The sequence below is a fragment of the Staurois parvus genome, unplaced genomic scaffold, assembly GCF_062004578.1.
Source record: "Staurois parvus isolate SC_StPar_1 unplaced genomic scaffold, SC_StPar_1.0 ptg000097l, whole genome shotgun sequence".
In the NCBI taxonomy this organism is placed as follows: domain Eukaryota; kingdom Metazoa; phylum Chordata; class Amphibia; order Anura; family Ranidae; genus Staurois; species Staurois parvus.
Window position 1 is genome coordinate 6,938,619 of NW_028317893.1, and position 15,841 is coordinate 6,954,459.

At 41.3% G+C, this 15,841-nt stretch overlaps 1 protein-coding gene across 1 annotated transcript in view; it reads left to right on the plus strand.

The window, feature by feature from the left end:
* Positions 1-15,841, plus strand: part of LDLRAD4 (low density lipoprotein receptor class A domain containing 4) — a 357,659-nt gene that overhangs the window by 174,973 nt on the left and 166,845 nt on the right. Inside the window, exon 3 of the mRNA XM_089671052.1 lies at positions 3,795-3,935. Within this exon, the coding sequence (XP_089527178.1) occupies positions 3,795-3,935 (141 nt within the window). The remainder of the gene's footprint in view (positions 1-3,794; positions 3,936-15,841) is intronic.

Consider the following 15,841-nt stretch of genomic DNA (forward strand, 5'->3'; position numbering starts at 1 on the left):
TCGTGATTTCCAGGCCTAAGCAAATGTCATCCCAGGAGTCTTCAGAAGGGGAGGGGATTTCTCAGTTAAGCACACCCTTCTGCATGCATGCCTAAGCTAAGGGCAGATGGATTCTAGGAAGTAAATGTTACATGGATCATCTGCCCTTACTAAAGGTGGCCACGGAAGAAATGCTAGGGGGTGTTTTTTCAAATTGATTTCTCATCAAAATAAACGTAGTTCCCTTTTAAAAAGGATCTGCACTTAAAGTATGGACTTATCCCCCCCCAAATTATACTTGCCTCAGTGGATTCAGTATCGGTTGGATGCCGCATCTGTCCCCAACAGTCTCTAAGTGCGAGAACTTGGCAATCACATGACCGCTGATCTTAGTTCTCACAGCTGCTCTGAGCAGAGCACAGTGACTGTCAGTCACCACTGTCTGCTCTCCCTCGCCAGTACTCACTGGAGCACTGGGCTGTGTAGGAGGAGGGGAGTGGCTGGCTCAGGCTCTCAGCTCCTTGCTGAGCCTGGTGCCGCTGCAGGCTCCGGAGTGAAACCAGACTTTGAACTCGTGTGTTTTTTTTGTTTTTTTTTTCCCCCAGCCCGGACCGGCTGAGTGACGTCTGCTAATAGCGGGCTTCAGCCCTCTTGTCAGCTGAAAACTGGGTCACAGGAATGTAGAATGAACTGCACTCCTGTGATCTGCAGAAATACAACCAAAAGAGCTTTGATTGTACTTTTCCTTTTTAAAGGCTAGTTCATGCCACATGCAGTCCAGTGTGTTGGTGTGTTTTTTTTTGGATCAAAAATGTGTGGAAAGTAGGTTGTGGTTTCCAATGGTATAGCTCATGTCAATGTGGTTAGTTCCAGGGAGATCCAGTTCCCAAAAAAAAAAAAAAAATAGAACATGCTGCATTTTTCCTTCACCGGACTGCACTTGAACTTGGTAAAATGCATTATAAATGCAACAAAATGAATCAAAAGGCACCAGACCCCAGTACAGCGAAAAAAACCCAGGCAAAATAAGAAAAAAGCATATGGAATGCATAAAACTGTGCATGCAAAAATGCAGCTGGAACGGATCTGGAGTGCGTTTTTGTGGTGTGAATCGACACAATTCTAAAGTTTGGCTGTGTAGCGCTAATTTATACAGTTTATTGTTTAGAAAAAAAATCATGTGACCTAGGCAAACTCTGTTCCTGCAGCTTTATTGGTACTACCAGAAGCTTGATAGGCGTAGCCCACGTACTAATAGTATGCTGTAGTGCAGAGCAAAATTGAGTTTACCTCCATGAAATTTTATTGCAAATCTGAAATTAAGTAATCTTGGGGAAAAGCTTTAAAGTCAATGATGTGAGAAAGTGAAAGTGGTTTAGGGGTTTTACGGGTACAAGAATTTCATTTATTTTTAAACTTTTTTTAATTCTCTTACAAGACAGTATGCAAACAATCTAAAGATAAAACCTCAAATACATTGAATCCCTATTTGCCGTAGTCTAGACCCTTGAGATGTACATGACCCGTAGCATTTTAAGCTTCACTTTAAATTTGTTCATAAGACCCCCCCCCCCCCTCCACCCACCTTTTGTAGAAATGGTGAATAATGTTGTTTTAATGGTAACTGAAATTTCAAAGCTGATGCACTTCCTTATTGATCCAAAACGTACCTGATGCCCCATATACTCTTATTGAATCGTCGCTATGATGGGGTGCCTCAATGGCCAATAGGAATTTTATGGGAAGTAAGAAAGCTTGTCAGTAAGTTGCCTTGAGGAAGGGAACCTGCAAGGTCCTGGCATGTCAGCTATTTGACCTATGATATTCACAATAAATAGTTGAAATGGATATATTGTAGTGCTGGTAAGTAATCTGGAGTCGGGAAGGAGCAGCCAATCTCCATCACTACCAGGAATGGCAGGGATATCTTTCTTATGAGTACACTGCTCAAAACAATTAAAGGAACACTTTGAAAACACATCCGATCTCAATGGGGGAAAGTATCCTACTAGATATCTATACTGATATGGACTAGGTAATGTGTTAGGAACGTAAGGACGCCACATTGTTTGATGGAAATGAAAATTATAAACCTACAGAGGACTGAATTTAAAGACACCCTGAAAATCAAAGTGAAAAAAATTATGCAGCATCCATTTTGATGATATTTCATTGCAACAACTCAAAATGGTACTCAGTTGTTTGTATGGCCCCCATGTGCTTGTATGGATGCCTGACAATGTCAGGGCATGCTCCTAATAAGATGACGGATGGTGTCCTGGGGTATTTCCTCCCAGATCTGGACCAGGGCATCACTAAGCTCCTGGGACAGTCTGAGGTGCAACCTGGCAGTGTCTGATGGACCAAAACCTGATATCTCAGAGGTGTTCTATTGGATTTAAGTCAGGCAAGTGTGGTGGCCATTCAGTGGTATCCCGTCATTCTCCAGGAACTGCCTGCATACTCTCACCACACGAGGCTGGGCATTTTCATGCACCAGGAGGAACCCAGGACTCCCTGCACCAGCAAATAGGGTCTGACAATGGGTCCAAGGATTTCATCCCAATACCTAGTATGGCAGTCAGGGTGCCATTGTCTAGCCTGTAGAAGTCTGTGTCCTTCCATGGACATGTCTCCCCAGACCATCACTGACCCACCACCAAAATGGTCATGCTGAACTATGTTCCAGGCACCATAACGTTCTCGGCGGCTTCTCCAGCCCCTTTCACGTGTATCATATGTGCTCAGGGTGAACCTGTTCTCTTCTGTGAAGAGCACAGGGCGCCAGTGGCAGATATGCCAATACTGGTGTTCAATGACAAACTCCAATCGAGCTATATGGTATGGGGCAGTGAGCACAGGGCCCACTATAGGACGCCGGGCCCTCAGGCCACCCTCATGAAGTCTGTTTCTGACTGGTCAGAGACATTCACACCAGTGGACTGCTGGAGGTCATTTTTTGGAGCTCTGGCAGTGCTCATCCTGTTCCTCCTTGCACAAAGGAGCAGGTACCGGTCCTGCTGATGATTAAGGACCTTCTACAGCCCTGTCCAGCTCTCCTAGAGTAACTGCCTGTCTCCTGGAATCTCCTCCATGTTGTTTACACTGTGCTGGAAGACACCGCAAACCTTCTGGCAATGGTATGTATTGATGTGCCATCCTGGAGGAGTTGGACTGCCTGTGTAACCTCAGTAGGGTGGAGGTATTGTGTCATACCAGTAGTGACACTGACCCTAGCCAAATGTAAAACTAGTGAAAAACAATCTGAAAAGAGGAGTAAGGAAAAAAATGTCAGTGGCCTCCACATGTAAAAAAAATTTCCTGTTTTGGGGGTCGTGTCATTGTTGCCCATCTAGTGCGCCTGTTAATTTTGTTAACACCAAAGCAGCTGAAACTGTAACAACCCCCTCTGCTACTTAACTAACCAGATCAATATCCTAGGAGTTTAATTGACGTGATGCTATACTCTGATTAAAAAGTTTTCTTTTAATTTTTTTTGAGTAGTGTATAAGAAACTAGGGATCAACACAGCAGGTTATGTTGCGCTGGAAATGCTTAATTCTTAATACTGATGTTAGAGCCCTGGCTTCAGTGTCTACTAGGGACACTGCATGCAGTTAGTGCAATTCTCATTTACTTTCATAACTCCCCAAAATACCAGCAGATTTGTCTCTTGACTAGTATGTGTTCAGGTGGGTTACTCCATTTTGGAATGTTGGTCTGTGAACCTATGCTGGCTATAAACTGTTGCATAACACCGACAACAAATAGTTCTTTGGTGGTATATAAATAACAATTATATTGTCTCTTTTCAGAGTGCAAATTTACCTGCACCAGTGGCAAATGTTTGTATCTTGGATCACTCATCTGTAATAGACTGAATGACTGTGGTGATAACAGTGATGAAGAGAACTGCCCCTTGGTGACCGAACATCCTCCGCCAGGGATTTTTACCTGTAAGTGCCTAGCTATATATCAATCAGCGGTTATTTTAACTGTTTATCTCAGTAAGCTGTATTAGTTGGCACTCTGTATGAGGAAAACCAGGATAGTGTGGTCTGGTAACAGCTTGCCTGATAAATGTCTGTATTCTTTCCCACCCACACATGCCAATTCATTCATGTGTGTTCAGTCTGTGTTTGAAATGTGATGTGTAAGACTGAGCAATAATGCATTTGGGTTTGTGTCAATGCTAGCGCTGTGGATAATTATGCAGGAATGTTTTTTTTTCTGTTAGATACATTTGCTAAATCCAAATTACATGTGAGAATGGTTGCAAGTAATTACATTCAGTGACTTGCAAGACATTGATTGGTCTCTTAGACATTTGGTGGTTGTCATTTTCTCATTTTGAATGTCAGTAGAAAAACTGGACATGCTTGTTGAATGGAAAGGTGATAGCTGATTCTTTCCTAAAACAAAACCTTTCCTTTTTTAAGCTATGTATGTTTTTACTGAGTTTATTAATGGTGTAATACAACAGCAATAAAGACGATACAAAGCAAAAAGACAAGATTCAGTGGTCTACAATATCTATGTAATAAAGCTGATTTAGACTGCAATGGAACCTTGATTAGCTTCAGTATCTTTTAACATATAAATACAATATACAGTACATACAATGATGAATATATACTGTACATGTATCCCCAGACAGAAGAAATCATCCACCATCTATTATAGTTCACTGCAGTCCTTGGGTAGATCATTGAAATATACAGTTGCAGACCACATAAGAAAAACTTATTGTTTACCATTTAACAATTCCTGACCTGCACGGTGCTACACCATAAGGATAGAAGAAACACAAATACAAATAGTTACCAGGCATGGCACAGACATCCGTGGATCCCATAGTTTAATGAATTTTCGAGGTCAACCCCAATGCTGAAATGGTAATCTCTCCCTTGGTAGGAGAAGGTTAACTTGTGTTCTCCATGCCTTAATGTTCAGTGGACAACTTTTTCTGTGCTATTTGATTGAAGACAAATAAACTAATATGGGGTGGTAATACTGAGTTTTGCTCATCTTATGAGCTCATTAAGCATATGCAGGGATCACAAAATAATTAAGCATGGAAGATAGTATTAAAATTGTCTGTCACTGATTGTCAGTATCTAAAAAGTTTGGAACACCTCCATAACACATGGATTAAGTCTGTGGGACCATTCTGGCACCTAGAGCAATAAGTGTATCCATGATGCCACCAAAATAGTTTTTGGGGCATGTGATACACTATGCAGCATAAAGAGCCAAGGAAATGTTTGTGCAGTTGATACCTGTGGGATTGCTCTTAGTTTTCTGGGAAATCCTTTGTGATGTGCATTGCCCTTCCATGTGCACCTTACTGCTAAAGCTGGTTATAGGTTGGGATGATTGCTAATTTTTGTGTGGATTGCTCCCAATGCCTTCACCCAAGTTCCCATAGGGATAGGATCCAGGTCCTTCTCCCAACCCCTTCCTTACATGCAATTATTTGTTAATATAAAAAGTTGCTTGAAAGGTAAATTTAGTTGGAAAATTGGGTCCCTTTGTAAAAGGCTAGCCATATTACATGAGCCCGAGTCACCAGAGCATGTCACAATTGTAGGTACTGATAGCTTTTTGTGTGGAAAGTGAAATTCCTCTTGTAACGTCTGAAAGGTTTTAATCCAAGTAGAAATGATGAATACACAGTGCTCTGCTCATGTACCAGGGATCAAAGCCATGCAGTTTACAAAGTGTTATTCATGATGTGCATTATCTGATAGTTGAATAAATTGTGTATTCCCCTCATATCCATACAATCTTTAATTGTCCTCCAGAGCTATCGAAGAAGACAGACATAACATTGTTTTTGTAGCTAGGTTACCCACCTCTAATTGGGATAGCAAAGAATATTTAGACAAAACTAGTAAGATGTACTAATTGGGGTCTTCCCAGTTGGTGTTGCTATTGTAAGTGTTGCTGTTGAAACAATGCAAAGTATGTTTAGGCATGTTGGATTGCGAGCACCCAAAAAAAAGTAAATCTTGCTAGATAGGATTCCCATGATTATATAGTTGCCTCTTAAAATCTTACGACAGGAACTAACCATGAGTTAGACACTTCCTCTGTTGTCTGCAAATATGGAATTTTGGTAACCAAGAGCTGCGTGTATCTAGAAAGTGCTAAAAATTCCTTTAAGTGCTTATAAATACAGTAAGTCCATGAAGTGAATAATATCCATCATCCGTGAAATCAAGTGTCCATGATATCCTAGGTAAGACTCGGTGAAATATGAATCCACCACCTGCACTCAGCCTCTTACCAGGGTGGGGTTTATTTACTAAAGCTAATTCACTCACAATCTCTTGCACTTCTGCATGGAAACCAATTGGTTTACAGATTTTATTGGTAAAGCTTAATTGAACAGGCTGAGATTAGAAGCTGACTGGCTACCTTGCACAGGTGCACGAGATTCTGAGTGAACCAGCTTTAGGCTAGGTTCACACCTATGCAATTTGTGTTTTGATCCATTTCTGCAGTGCTTTTTTCCGCGTTTGTGTTTTTTGCATGTTTTTGAGTTTTGCGGTGGGGTTTTTTCTCCTTGTTGCTAGGCAGATAAAAATGCACTATATGCTTTTCTGCAGCGTTACCATTGAAGTCTATAGAACCAAAAACACAGCTTTTTGAATTTCAAGTCCCTGACCCTTTCCAAAATGCGTACTGGGTGAAAACGTGGAGATGTGAACGTGTCCCATAGGAAATCATGTTAAAAGGACTGTAGTGCATTTCTGTAAAACACTGTGGAAAATGCTTAGGTGTGAACCTAGGGTAAGTAAATCTACCCATGTGCAGGCAGGTGGTAGATTCACATTTCACTGGGTCTTATCCAGGATATCATGGACACTTAATTTCACGGATAATAGATGTTTGTTTTTCACTTTATGGACTTTGTATTTAGAAGCACTTGACCAAATTTTTGTTTATCACTTTAAGGACATTAAAATTGGGAGTACTGAGGTACACAGCACAACAATTTTTGGTATATATCTGGAATATATTGTGTTCTTATGTTGAGTGCTGCTGTGGAGATTTGTTTACACTTGTATGTGCACTGAGCACAGTTTATAAGGTTTATTTGGTTAGATATATCTAGAAAGACATTGTAACTCTGTGATATGCTCTTAGTGTTATAATAAAAAAAATAAGGTACTTTTCCATTGTCTGGGAGCTATTATTTGAGATGAACAATTTACATGATAGCCATACCCAGGGAGCTAGCACTTTCAGAAGAAGAGATGAATTGCTCCCCTGTGCCAGCAGTTACAGGTCAGTGATGGCTTATTTGCTGCTTGTTAAGAATATGTAAATACTTGAATGGTCCATCACCTCTAATGCCTCATTCATACAGGGTATAGCAATGCGTACCCAATGCGAGGATCGTGTTTACCCACACAAGGATATGCAGGTGTTCTTTAATCCATGTGCAGTCAGTTCCATTGATGCAAGTTGCGATGCAGCGTTTGCACAGGCATGACCGCTGCTCCCAATAGACATCTATGTGGGTATGGATGCACAACCCTGAAGGCAGACAGTGTGAGTGCTGGGACACATGTCCGAACCCACAAAGATGTCCTATTGGGAGCAGTGGCCTTGTCACAATTGAGATCAATGGGACTGCCTGCACGGGGAAACATGGAATATCCGGGCATCCCCATGTGGGTAAGCACTGCCCTTTCACGGGGTATGCGTTTGATATGCCCAGTGTGAATGCTGCCTATTCATTCTTAAAGTGGAGTGTACCCTTAAAGCGAAACTACAAATGGCAACCACTGCCAGTCTTATTTGTTTAGAAATTATGTAATCAAGCTACAAAATGTATGCAGCTGAACTCCATTATTATTATTGAGCTCATTTGTGCATACCTATGATGTGTCACTTTGATTTGATCTGTATAATACTCTGGTGTGTTGGGCACTGTGCTTTGAATTCTTAAAATACCGTATTGCATCTAGTGTTCACGACTAAGTAGAAATGATTGATTGTCTGAGCTGTTCATGATTAAACCCCAAGTCCCCATTCACACCAATGCAATTTGACAGTTCAAAATCGCATGTCAAGTCACAGCTTATTTGTGCCTATGGAATCATTCAAAGTAATACGACTTTGCAGTGCGACACCAATTTTGAAAAATGGTTCCAGCGCTGTTTTTGCTGATTTTTCTTATGCAACTTGCAAAGACATCTGTGTATAAAGTAGCACAGATGTCAGGCAAGCCTCACGTGAAATCACACTGACCAGCAGCTTTGAAATCACGCTACTTCATGTGAACTAGCACAGCTGCATTCAGTGTGAACCAGGGCTAAGTCATAAGATTTATGAACACTGTTTTAAATATACTGTAGCACGAATGTGGACTGCATATTACAGCGAATGACATTGCTGCTATGGCAGCTGCTTGAGTGAATTTTGCTAGATAGTGTGCATTCTCCACTGATTTCTTGGAAATGAAATTCCTTATGGACGCACTATTTATAGATGAACTCTGCTTGATCCTAAAGACAAGGTTTCACCTTTTTTTCAGGGAAAAATGCAGTGGTTATGTCACTTTTAGAAGAGCTGGTCCTTGTGACTGCTGTATTGGTCACATCTCTCCTCAGAATTTGTTAAATGGCAAACGTTACAGAGAAACTATGCTATGCTAATCCCAATCCAATGACCCTGAGGTGACGTGACAGATAGTTTGTCCCTGCCACCACCAAAATTGTTTTTTAGACGCTAAACACCAGACTAGTTTGGAAGAAATTAAAAAATATAAACCTGAAGATGTCCACTCTTTATCCTTCTGGAATTTTTCTTACCTGAAGTTATGATCATAATAGCGCAGTTCTCTTTATTAGCCCTGGTCAGTGGAAAAGTATTGCTATCAGGGCACATGTCACATGCTGGTGTTGTAGTGCAGTGGCTAGCACCTACTATCACTACTAACATACAGATGTGAAGAACACAGTGCCCAACCCCTGCCCTTCTCACCAACTTGTGACAAAGGACCTGCCAATCTCACACCGTGCTGTCACTTGCTTAACAATGCCACTCTCAGCTGCACCCTGCACAAAGATTTTCCAGCTCGTGGGGACCACAGTCTACAGTGCCTTGAAAAAGTATTCATACCCCTTGAAATTTTCCAAATTTTGTCATGTTACAGCCAAAAACGTAAATGTATTGGGATTTTATGTGACAGACCAACACAAAGTGGCACATAATTGTCAAGTGGAAGGAAAATGATAAATGGTTTCCAAAATGTTTTACAAATATCTGAAAAGTGTGGCGTGCATTTGTATTCAGCCCACTTTACTCTGATATCCCCAACTAAAATTTAGTGGAACCAATTGCCTTTAGAAGGCACCTAATTAGTAAATAGTCCACCTGTGTGTAATTTAATCTCAGTACAAATACAGCTGTTCTGTGAAGCCCTTGGAGCTTTGTTAAAGAACATTAGTAAACAAACCGCATCATGAAGGCCAAGTAACACACCAGACAAGTCAGGGATAAAGTTGTGGAGATGTTTAAAGCAGGGTTAGGTTATAAAAAAAAATATCCCAAACTTTAACATCTCACGGAGCACTATTCAATTTATGGAAGGAGTATGGCACAACTTCAAACCAATCAAATCATGACCATCCACCTAAACGGACAGGCTAGGCAAGGAGAGCATTAGAGAAGCAGCTAAGAGGCCCATGGTAACTCTGGAGGAGCTGCAGAGATCCACAGCGCAGGTGGGAGAATCTATCCAGAGGACAATTTTAGTCATGAACTCCCACAAATCTGGCCTTTTTAAGGAAGTGACCAGAAGAAAACCATTGTTGGAAGAGCCATACGAAGTCCTGTTTGCTGTGTCCCCCACATAGCTTTCTGCAAACGTGGAAGAAGGTGCTCTGGTCAGATAAGACCAAAACTGAACTTTTTGGCCTAAAAGCAAAACATTGTGGGCTGGCAAACTAACACTGCACATCACCCTGAACACATCCCCACCGTGAAACATGGTGGTGGCAGCATCATGTTGTGGGGATGCTTTTCTTCAGCAGCGACAGGGAAGATGGTCAGAGTTGATGGGAAGATGGATGAAGCCAAATACAGGGCAATCTTAGAAAAAAACCTGTTAGTCTGCAAGAGACTTAAGACTGGGGTGGAGGTTAACCTTCCAGCAAAACAACCCTAAACATACAGACACAGCTACAATGGAATGGTTTAGATCAAAGTATATTAATGTGTTAGAATGGCCCAGTCAAAGTCCAGACCTAAATCCAATTGAGAATCTGTGGCAAGGCTTGAAAATTGCTGTTCAGACTCTCCATCCAATTTGACAGAGCTTGATCTATTTTGCAAAGAAGAATAGGCACAAATGTCACTCTAGATGTGCAAAGCTGGTAGAGACATCCCCAAAATGACTTGCAGCTGTAATTGCAGGTGGTGCAAAAAGTGGTTCTACAAAGTATTGACTCTGGGGGACTGAATACAAATGCACGCCACACTTTTCAGATTTGTCAAATTTTGAAAACCATTTATCATTTTCCTTCCACTTCACAATTATGTGCCACACTTGTGTTTGGTCTATCACATAAAATCCCAATAAAATACATTTACGTTTTTAATTGTAACGTGACAAAATGTGGAAAATTTCAAGGGGTAGAAATACTTTCAAGGCACTGTATGTGCCAGCAGCCTGAGAGCGATTTGTTAGGTTAATTAGCAATTAACTCTGCAAATGCCAAACTGCCACCAGATAGCTTTGGGTCTATCAACCCTTCACACTGTTGGCAAGAACAATATGTTCAATGTGAACAATAAACATCTGTAATACACTGTCAACAGACAGGTACAGTGGGGCAAAAAAGTATTTAGTCAGCCACCAATTGTGCAAGTTCTCCCAATTAAAAAGATGAGGGGCCTGTAATTGGCATCATAGGTAGACCTCAACTATGAGAGACAAAATGAGAAAAAAAATCCAGACAATCACATTGGCTGATTTGGAAAGAATTTATTTGCAAATTATGGTGGAAAATAAGTATTTGGTCACCTACAAACAAGCAAGATTTCTGGCTCTCAGATCTGTACCTTCTTCTTTAAGAGGCTCCTCTGTCCTGCACTCATTACCTGCATCAATGGCACCTCTTTGAACTTATCAGTATAAAAGACACCTGTCCACAACCTCAAACAGTCACACTCCAAACTCACTATGGTGAAGACCAAGGAGCTGTCAAAGGACACCAGAAACAAATTTGTAGACCTGCACCAGGCTGGGAAGACTGAATCTGCAATAGGCAAGCAACTTGGTGTGAACAAATCAACTGTGGGAGCAATAATTAGAAAATGGAAGACATACAAGACCACTGATAATCTCCCTCGATCTGGGGCTCCATGCAAGATCTCACCCCGTGGGGTCAAAATGATCACAAGAACGGTGAGCAAAAATCCCAGGACCACACGGGGGGACCTAGGGAATGACCTGCAGAGAGCTGGGACCAACGTAACAAAGGCTACCATCAGTAACACACTGCGCCGCCAGGGTCTCAGATCATGGAGTGCCAGACGTGTCCCCCTGCTTAAGCCAGTACATGTCCGGGCCCGTCTGAAGTTTGCTAGAGAGCATTTGGATGATCCAGAAGAGGATTGGGAGAATGTCATATGGTCAGATGAAACCAAAATAGAACTGTTTGGTAGAAACACAACTCGTCGTGTTTGGAGGAGAGAGAATGCTGAGTTGCATCCAACACCATTACGTACTGTGAAGCATGGGGGTGGCAACATCATGCTTTGGGGCTGTTTCTCCACAAAGGGACCAGGACGACTGATCCATGTACAGGACAGAATGAATGGGGCCATGTGTCGTGAGATTTTGAGTGCAAACCTCCCATCAGGAAGGGCATTGAAAATGAAACGTGGCTGGGTCTTCCAACATGACAATGATCCCAAACATACCGCCCGGGCAACGAAGGAGTGGCTTCGTAAGAAGCATTTCAAGGTCCTGGAGTGGCCTAGCCAGTCTCCAGATCTCAACCCCATAGAAAACTTTTGGAGGGAGTTGAAAGTCTGTTGCCCAGCGACAGCCCCAAAACATCACTGCTCTAGAGGAGATCTGCATGGAGGAATGGGCCAACATACCAGCAACAGTGTGTGCCAACCTTGTGAAGACTTGCAGGAAACGTTTGACCTCTGTCATTGCCAACAAAGGATATATAACAAAGTATTGAGATGAACTTTTGATATTGACCAAATACTTATTTTCCAGCATAATTTGCAAATAAATTCTTTCCAAATCAGCCAATTGTTTGGATTTTTTTTCTCCTTTTTGTCTGTCATAATTGAGGTCTACCTATGATGCCAATTACAGGCCTCTCTCATCTTAAGTGGGAGATCTTGCACAATTGGTAGCTGACTAAATACTTTTTTGCCCCACTGTATATTCAGAGGATTATTATATACAGTAGCAATCTTCAAGAGACGGATTCTTTCGTTTGCATTAAAAGTTTGAGACCATTTTAACACTTTTTTTTTAAAATACGGTTTATTAATGAAAAGGTCAAATGGTGCAATTTAAACTATTTCTAGAAAAGGATATTACAAAGACATAAAGAGAACAATAACGCAACAGAGAAATAAAAGGAGGTGAAAATGGAGAATACTTGCAAAGTCCAATTGTCCCAGCAAAAACGTTGCTGTGGCACTCTTGGGTGTTCCTTGGTTGATGTTAAAACGAGAGCTTTCTTAACAGGTCCCGTCATTTCCTTTTCTGTGATATCAAAGTGGTGTGGATAGAGACCAACTGACCAATCATCCGGTTTAAGGGATGGACGCTGGGAGGTCACCAAGTTTATGACCAAGTCCCAACTACAGTTTTATACTAATAACTTTCAGAATATGCAGGTATTCTAGAAACTGGCAGATTAATATTCAGAAATTTATATTTTGTATCCAGGGATACCAAACACAGCATACCTTGTCACCCAGGAGGGAGGAGACTGCTTTATCTCCTTTTGTATGTGCTAACATAGTCATGTATGACCTTGAATTGTTCTGTATGATATTCCACATTGAAATATATACCTAATATTAATGTGTCCTGTTTGATTTTACGAAATGTGTGTTGAATTGTTAAAGGATAAGTTCATCTTTGGGAGCATGTAACATGTTTCCATTGCCTCAGCTGCTGCCAACCACCCCCCTGACCGATAGTACGGAGAGACTTGGAGTTCTCTGGAAACCGCGCAGCCGCCCACATGGCCGCATCATTCATTCAGACTTCCGTCTGTTTTAGACCCCTGATCTCTCCAAAGCTGCCCCCCCCCCCCAAAAAAAATTTAAAAAATATTAATTTTATTTGGATAAGAAAATACAATTGTAAATAAAGATAAAATAGGCTAGGTTCACACTGTGCAGGCATGACAGCCCATCAGGGATACTGACTGATGACAGTAGGTTAAAAAATAAATTTAACTCAAATTTTTTTAAATTTTACTTTAACACTTTTTTTTTATAATTTTTTGTTAGTGACACTGTACTACTCTTGGGGGTGATAAGGCAATAACGGGATTTTGTTTTACACTAACAGTGATAATCAACATTTAGGGTTTCATTAAAATGGCACCACGAGTGCGATGTGCGTCTTGGTGCAGTTTGTGCGGTGGTTATGAAATGCCAAGGTGTGAATGAGTCCTAAGAGATGCAGGCTGGTACATACTATGATCTTTTAGTACCTTCTGAATTTAAAATGGTTTGTTTCAAAGAAATTACAGTAACGTGTAGAAACAAGCATGTAGAGAAGAACAAGACTGTAAAATACACAAAACCCATCACACTGCTTACAAACTATTTTTTGCCCTGGTCTATCACTACTCCAGGAATACTATCCTATGTATTGTACCGTAATCATACTTTATTTTATTTCACTAGTTTTTTTATTTTTATAGGTTTTATTACATTTCTAAAAGTATCATTAAGGCATGAAAAAAAAAAATTAAATCCTGCCATCCTCTGAGATTCAATTAATCTTTGGTAAGGTTTATGGTAATCAGTGTGTGGTGGAAGCAAGAGATTGATTAATATTACATGTATTATGTTTTAAAGTTACAGCAATAATTATTGCCATCTCTCTATATTACCTGATTTAAAAAGCTCTGAAATTTACTGCCACAAATCTTAGAAATATTTCAGGCTGTCCATACTGGACACAGACGACGGGGCACTCTTCCTGCCACTGGACACCGACGACTGGGCACTCTTCCTCCCCCTATTGACCACAGGTGCTATGTAACGGTTTTACTTCCACTGATGCAGGGACATTTTCTATGCCCTCTGGTCTCAACCTGGCCCTCCTAAAGTCTGAAGGATGTTAAACTGGCCCTTTGTTTACAGAGTTTGCAGACTTCTGATCTAGTGAGAACGTTAAGCAGTTTTACTTGCCTTATCTCTCGGTCAGACACTGACTTCGGTCATATAAAAAGACTGGGGAAGCAAGCGGATAAGTAAAATTGATTTTAATGGTGCTCCAGGGAAAAGTAAACATTTTAAAGCTAAGTTCCAGCCGCTTTGTGTCTTAAGTCAGAAGCTACAAGAACTGTAGCTGTTGACTTTTAATAAACACTTACCTGTCCGAGTCCAGCGATTGTTCTCATCCGTGCTGTCCCTTCTCCCCATCTCCTCCACAGCGCTGGCATCTAAACTGTGGGCACCAGGCTGTGGCAGTCTTCTGGGACCTGTGAAAGTTCCCAGGAGACTGCGAAAGGGAGGAGGGGGCCGAACTTGCGACTCACTTCTCCTCAGCAAACCCCCCCCCAAAAAAAAGGTGCCAAATACGGCAGTGTGGGGGGGGGGGGATGACGCAAATAGGCAGAGCTTCCGCTTTTGAGTGGAACTCCGCAGTGAAGGGGGTGTCTCACAGCAAGGGTAGTTCAGTTTTCCCAGAGTTTAGCATTATTATGCACCAAACCACTGCCAGCTATATGTAGGTTTTCCAGAACTCCTGCATCTGCTTGTATGTGGCACTGGGTTTTGCAGTGACGTGAGCTGTAGCCATTTTTCAGCTAGTACTATGCATATTTTCTTTTTCCCTTTAAGTGAGTCTATAATTTTACATATCTGGTTAGTAGCTTGAGTAATGCACCAGTTAACAGGGTTTCTAGCAGGGCTGTCATTGGGTAATATGGCAGTCTGTGCAATTTTTTTTTTTTTTTTATATATATATATAATGTTACAACCATCCTTTCTAAATATCTAAACTATGTTGTCACAGGCTCCTATTTCTTTGTCTTCCTCTGGTGGTGGGCTGTATCATATAATTAGGTGGTGCTGCCCCTTGTAGCATTCCTCTGTGAGCCTGGGCCAGCATGATCACATGCCAGGTGTCGTCCTGCCTAGAAGAGAAGGATGCTGGATTGTAGAGCGGTAAGTCTGCAGAGGATAGCTCTGCTGCTAGGGCAAGTTTTGCAGCAAGAACTGCTTTATTTGGCAATAAATACTGAACAATACCTTAAAAATGAACTGAAGTTTAGATTTTAACTGAACCACACATGCTACAATCTATATGTTAAGTTTAGATTTATCAACATTGGTGTAGTGTGTCTTATAAAAGGGTTTTTTTTTTTTTTTTAATCCAATCAGGCTACAACTGCCTAGTTGATGAATCTATAAGAGTGCAGACTGAGTATGGTAAGGTTTGCTGTCTTTTGTAGTACATGCCACTGAATTTGACATCAAGAAGTCTGGCCAATTTCATGGAGCTCAGTCCTGGTCTTCTATATCCTTACTTTTTAGCATAAATGCCATTATAAAGTACACCCTTCCTGAGCTGTAAGAGAATGGTGAGGGGACAAAAGCCAGCATGCAAACACCAGGAAAATCC